The sequence below is a fragment of the Helianthus annuus genome, chromosome 11 (assembly GCF_002127325.2).
Source record: "Helianthus annuus cultivar XRQ/B chromosome 11, HanXRQr2.0-SUNRISE, whole genome shotgun sequence".
In the NCBI taxonomy this organism is placed as follows: Eukaryota; Viridiplantae; Streptophyta; class Magnoliopsida; order Asterales; family Asteraceae; genus Helianthus; species Helianthus annuus.
The window spans coordinates 94,781,034-94,786,353 of NC_035443.2; the positions used below are offsets into that span (position 1 = coordinate 94,781,034).

The 5,320-nt window shown below is 37.7% G+C and overlaps 1 protein-coding gene across 1 annotated transcript; it reads right to left on the reverse strand.

Annotated features, from left to right (window-relative positions):
• Positions 1-2,473: 2,473 nt before the first annotated feature.
• LOC110942587 (RNA polymerase II degradation factor 1-like) lies at positions 2,474-3,205 on the reverse strand. The gene is made up of 2 exons (XM_022184362.1): positions 2,966-3,205; positions 2,474-2,905 (listed from the first exon to the last, which is right to left on the reverse strand). Exons 1-2 carry the CDS (start codon positions 3,203-3,205, stop codon positions 2,474-2,476), a joined length of 672 nt encoding a protein of 223 aa, XP_022040054.1.
• Positions 3,206-5,320: the final 2,115 nt, after the last annotated feature.

Consider the following 5,320-nt stretch of genomic DNA (forward strand, 5'->3'; position numbering starts at 1 on the left):
CTGCCTGACTAAGTTTGTTGGGGCTCTGTCTCGTGACGTAGGGATAAAGTTGAATTTGTGTAAATTATAGATAATCACCAGGAAATCCTTACAGAAAACCTAAGATAGCAATGTGAGTAATCTCTTTTTTGTAAACTGTTTTTATAAAACCTCACACGATTAAATATATATTTAACAGTTATTGAGTATTTGTAAGGATACAATTATCGTCGGTATGTTGGAGTTTTGTATAAAAAATTTATTACTGCCTTGCGAGGGGTAATATTTTCACAAGTCGGGTTGACAGTACCGTGGGTGGTAATTGGTATGACTTAGAAACAAATGTAGGGGCTATTTGGTAGCCTCTGAATGGTTATTAAGAGGCTACCTCTTAATGAAACCATTAAGAATTTTACCAGTGAGAAGGTAGAATAATGTGACACGTGATGATTTACCATTCAGAGGTTACCTCTTAACCATTCAGACTTGAGGTTACCTCTTATTCATTCAGGGGTTTTAAACCATTAAGAGGTAGCATCTGAATGGTCATTAAGTGGCTACCAAACATCCCCGTAATTGCGAGACCGCCTCAATACTGTACAATGTTTTTTACTAAAACTTGATTAAACTGGGATTCACTCACCAGTATTTCCCACTCCCACTGACAAAAATTTTTTAAATGCGTTTCAGGTAACAAAATGTGAAAGCCAAATAGAAGCCAGCTGGAGAGCATTGAAGGCTTAGAAAAGTGGCTATAAAAGTTACCTAAATAAAAATGAGTTTTTAATTAGGGTTTATCCCTATAAATGCATTGTAAAGAAAACTTGGGTTTTATCCCATTTATCTATTTTAATCATTTTGGTGTTTAACTCTGATAAAAATATTTCCTAACTACGGTCCTGATGAAAATTTCCGCTACCAAATTAATAAACACCGATACCATCTGACTGGTTCGCAGCTCCCGCTCCCAGGATGGGGTCGGGGGTTGTGACATTTTTATTTTAAGTTAACGAAATTAATTTCTATATAACATTTGACTATATTTAAATAAAAAAAAATTAAAAAAATGTTTGGGGCTAGGGTTGGCGCCCATACGTGCTATGACGGCCAACAAGATTATTAGTGAGATGTAGACGTGCATGATACTTCACAATATGATCTTAAAAGACGAGGGGCATGCGTACTCATCGGTCCACATTAGGGATTCGGTCGTCGAACTCGTTTTTAACGACGCAACACTTACGGAGTTGATGGACCAAGATACACATTTTTCGACTTAAAAATGATCTTCTTATTCATATTGCAGCCCAAGATCTACCACACCTTGAGGAGAAAGTTGATGTTTAGGATTAATTTTTAAATTTTATTATTACTCGTTTGTGTTGAATTATTTATTTTTATTTTAAGTCAATGAAATTAATTTTCTATATAACCTTTGACTATATTTAAATAAAAAAATTAAAAAAATGTTTGGGGCTAGGGTTGGCGTCGTCACCACTTATTAGTTAATGGGTACTTGGTGCACTTTTTGAGTTGGCGAGTAGTGGTTGGTCAGGGCTAGGGTACTTACCCTAAAGTGCCCCCATCCTCCCTAATAAGTTTGTGAGGACCGTTTCGGGTTCCCGAATGCTCCGACCGGTCAAAAAGTTTTCATATCATGCACGAAATTCGTGTAGGAAGATGACTAACACACAGAAATACCGTTTGAACACTGATTCTATCGATATAATGAACATACAAAGCCTAGAATTCAGTTTGTCAGAGCTTCGCTTTAAGTTGCCAAAAGTTACAAATGAGAGACCCAAGGTCTCTATTTATTGACCTGCCCATTCATCCAAACTCACATGGGACGAGTAGGCGACTTGCACGAAAAAACTTTGATGGCCCTTTCACACGAAAGACTCTTTCGTGCGAAAGGGTCATTTACATTCAGTTCTGACCTTTTCGATGCGATATACATTCTAATCTATATATTACAATACATAACAAAAGAAGACTCGACACGTGACGAAGACTGCAGACATATGCATTCATAGACTTCCCCTTGGATGTAGTCGCAGTCATCACGTTCAGTCTGCTTGGGTCACCTTGTACCTAACCTCAACCATATTCCTGATGAGTTCCATATGGGTGTTATAGTTGATGTCAGTCAAATTCCTTTAAGCTTGGATGATAGGTTGCACAGATTTCCACAGCTCATTGGCAATTTGCTGAGTGCTAGGCTGACTTTTAAAATGTGCCACCATTTGTTTCATCATCTCTTTCATCTCAGTCATTGAAGAATCCATGGAAGATATTCTCTTTGTCAATTCTTTTTATCTCAATTCATCAACTAATTTAATAGGATCATCTGAATCCCTACCTAATGTAGTTATGTTTAGTTTGATAATAGGAGAAGTCTCCAAATCATCAAAACTAAATGTCCCTGTGTCTTGGTACTGGGGACTTCCAACTGCAACAAAGGATACATTTGCAGCCTCAACAGCTGTTGCCTTCAAGGGAGTCTTAAAGATGTAACCACTTTCCAACTGAAAACCAATGGGTTCACCAGTTGTAGTGGCTGCTCACTTGAACTACCACCAAGAGTTTCTTGAAACTCAAGGGGTGTAGCCTCCTCAATTGATGCTTGGGGGTTAGCAGATTGAGATTGTTCAGACTCAGACACTTGTGGGAGTGTACTCTCAATAATGGGTGGTTGAGAGGAGCTGAGTTGTATCTGAGGCTCAATTGCATTAAGCAAGGGTATAAATGTACGTGGAATTGATGGAGAGGGTTGTGGGGTGGAAAGAGACATAGCCCTTGGAGAGGGGCTTTTATGCATTCTTTCAAGTGAAAGGTCTGCTTCTTGATGTGGTTTCCCCGTGCTTACAACATGATCCTTTTGTGAGGATTCCAGAGGAGTTTGGTTAGGTGGAGATCTTACCATCTGTTGTGAGGAAGTAGCAACAATGGTTTCAAGTGACATTTGTGTTGTAACAGGGTTAACCTCCGGGATCTCATCTTCCAGAGGACCCTTTTTATTTTGTTTTGTTTTCGTGGGCTTTTTGGAGATGGAAGGTTTCTTTTCGTTTTTTGCTGGTGTGGGTTTCACAACACCGGTTGTGGTGTCATGATCACCAGGAGTAGTGGGCTCAACAACAGAGGTTTGAGCAACAGATGTGGACGCATCTAAAATAGGCTCATCCCCCTTCGTTTGTGTTTTGGAAACTTTTGACTTTTTGTCCATTAGTCTAGTAAAAGTTTCACTTGTAAGACTATTTATTTGAAAAGCTACACCTTGTTGAAAATCTATTTGTGACACTAGTTTTTGAAGCTAATAGCTTAAAAGTCTTGGGTACATGAGAAAAGCATTATTTGCACCCTTTTGAACATTCTTCACATTTGCTACCAAGTTCGAAAACAGTGCTTGGGATAAATTGTACTCGTATTTTGTTAAAATAGCATATCCCAAATACTGGATTTTCAGTGGTATCTCATTAAATGCAGTGGTCTTGGCAGAGAGACAAGTTAAGAGAGTATGGAAAAAATATTCATCTCAGCAGGGAAGTTTGGTTTAAAAATAGTAACTCCCTTTAATTTACCATCATTGTCACACCCCCAAAATACAACATGCGGAAACCCCCGCGAGGCGTGTGACGTAGCAGGATCTAGCCACCAATCACATTGAACTCGTAACAAGATTTCTAGTAAAACTTTCACTTATTAAAATAGGTCGTACAAAAAATTTTATTGTTCAGCAAAAGCAAAATACAATAGTTAAGAATTTCGTAATCTAAGTGAATAAAAACCAATATAATCGTCTCATGATTCCATGTAACTCGACCCATGACCACTCCAGCATCCCAGACAGCAAGTTTCCAATGATATGTACCTATAGACCTACAAGCATGCAGAACAGTGTATTAGACAATGCTGGTGAGTTCATAGTTTTGTTTACCGAGATTCGTGTTACATGTTTGCTGCCAAAAGTTTAGTTTAGTTCAAAAGCATTTCCGAAGACAATGTTGATAATAACTTGATACCGTGCAAGATGGCTCCAAATTATTTTTGCCCTTTCCCCAATGCCCCTATCAAAGCATTGGGCCACCCGTCCTCTGAGGTATGGGGTGAGGGTGCCAAACCTAGATAGCGCTACCAATTAATACCCCGTTACCTCTCAGGTAACAAACAAGATGGGACTTAATGGTGATAGGAGTGAGTGTATTATCCAACATGTAGGTTTAACATTCCAGTCAAACCTATTACCCAATATTCCTCCCCAGAATATTTACCAGATGTCCCTCCCCAGATGTGGTACCCGCGGAAAAATCCACCGTCATCCTAAGTTAACATCTGGTTGTCTTGAATTATTTATCAAATTTTGGGACGAAATTTCTTTCAAGTTGGGGATGATGTGACAACCCGAATTTTCAAGGTTAGTGCCATCTAACTTCGTGACCTCTAACCTCGTATTATTTCGCTTCACGATGTTATATGCGATTGTATGTTATGCTAAACTTGTTTAACATAATCAGTCATACTTGATTGTGTATTTTTATGAATTTAATAATTATAAGTTTGGGTAAAGTTATGTGGTAAGTTAAAAACTCCCACTCCACCCGTATGGTTTCTTAAATTCTTGGCCCAAAACCCGTTGAGCCCAAGCTGGGCCGGCCCACATAGGTGTGTGCATATACTACGACATTATGCATGATTCTTAGATCTCGCAAATCATAGTCATAACAAACCCTACTTTTGTTCTCTTCTCTCCCAAGTATAATCGGCTGCCCTCTTCTCCTCTCAGGCTATCCTTTATCCGTTCTAGCTTACACCCTACACTTCTCCGGTTAGTACGCTTATCATCGTTTTGGTTTGTATTCTTTTACGTTTTAAGTGAGGTAGCTATTTGTTGATTTGTGTTATTGTGCATGTGAGATCAGACTTCGTTTGATAATAATTGACTTGGTAGAATGTTGTTAATTAATTAGGGTGACATAGTGATAAGGTTGCTGTTGGACTCTGTATGCCCAAGACACATATTAAATTGATGTGGCTAGTACGTTATGACCCAAGTCGGGTCATACCCAATAACAAGCTAGACAAACACCTACAATATTTATTTATGATATGATCAAACAAATAAATATTAACACTTACAATATTTAGAAATCGGTTTTCTAAATAATTGCACTTGACAAACTAATAAATTATATGGATAATTTATTTTTGAGAGAATATTTTATTTTGTTATTTAATAGGTCAAATAACAATTAAAATGTTGCATGTTGTTTATAAAATGTTATATTAAGTTTTTATAAAAGTTATAAAACTTAAATAGAAGACATGGAGACAAGTTAAAAAA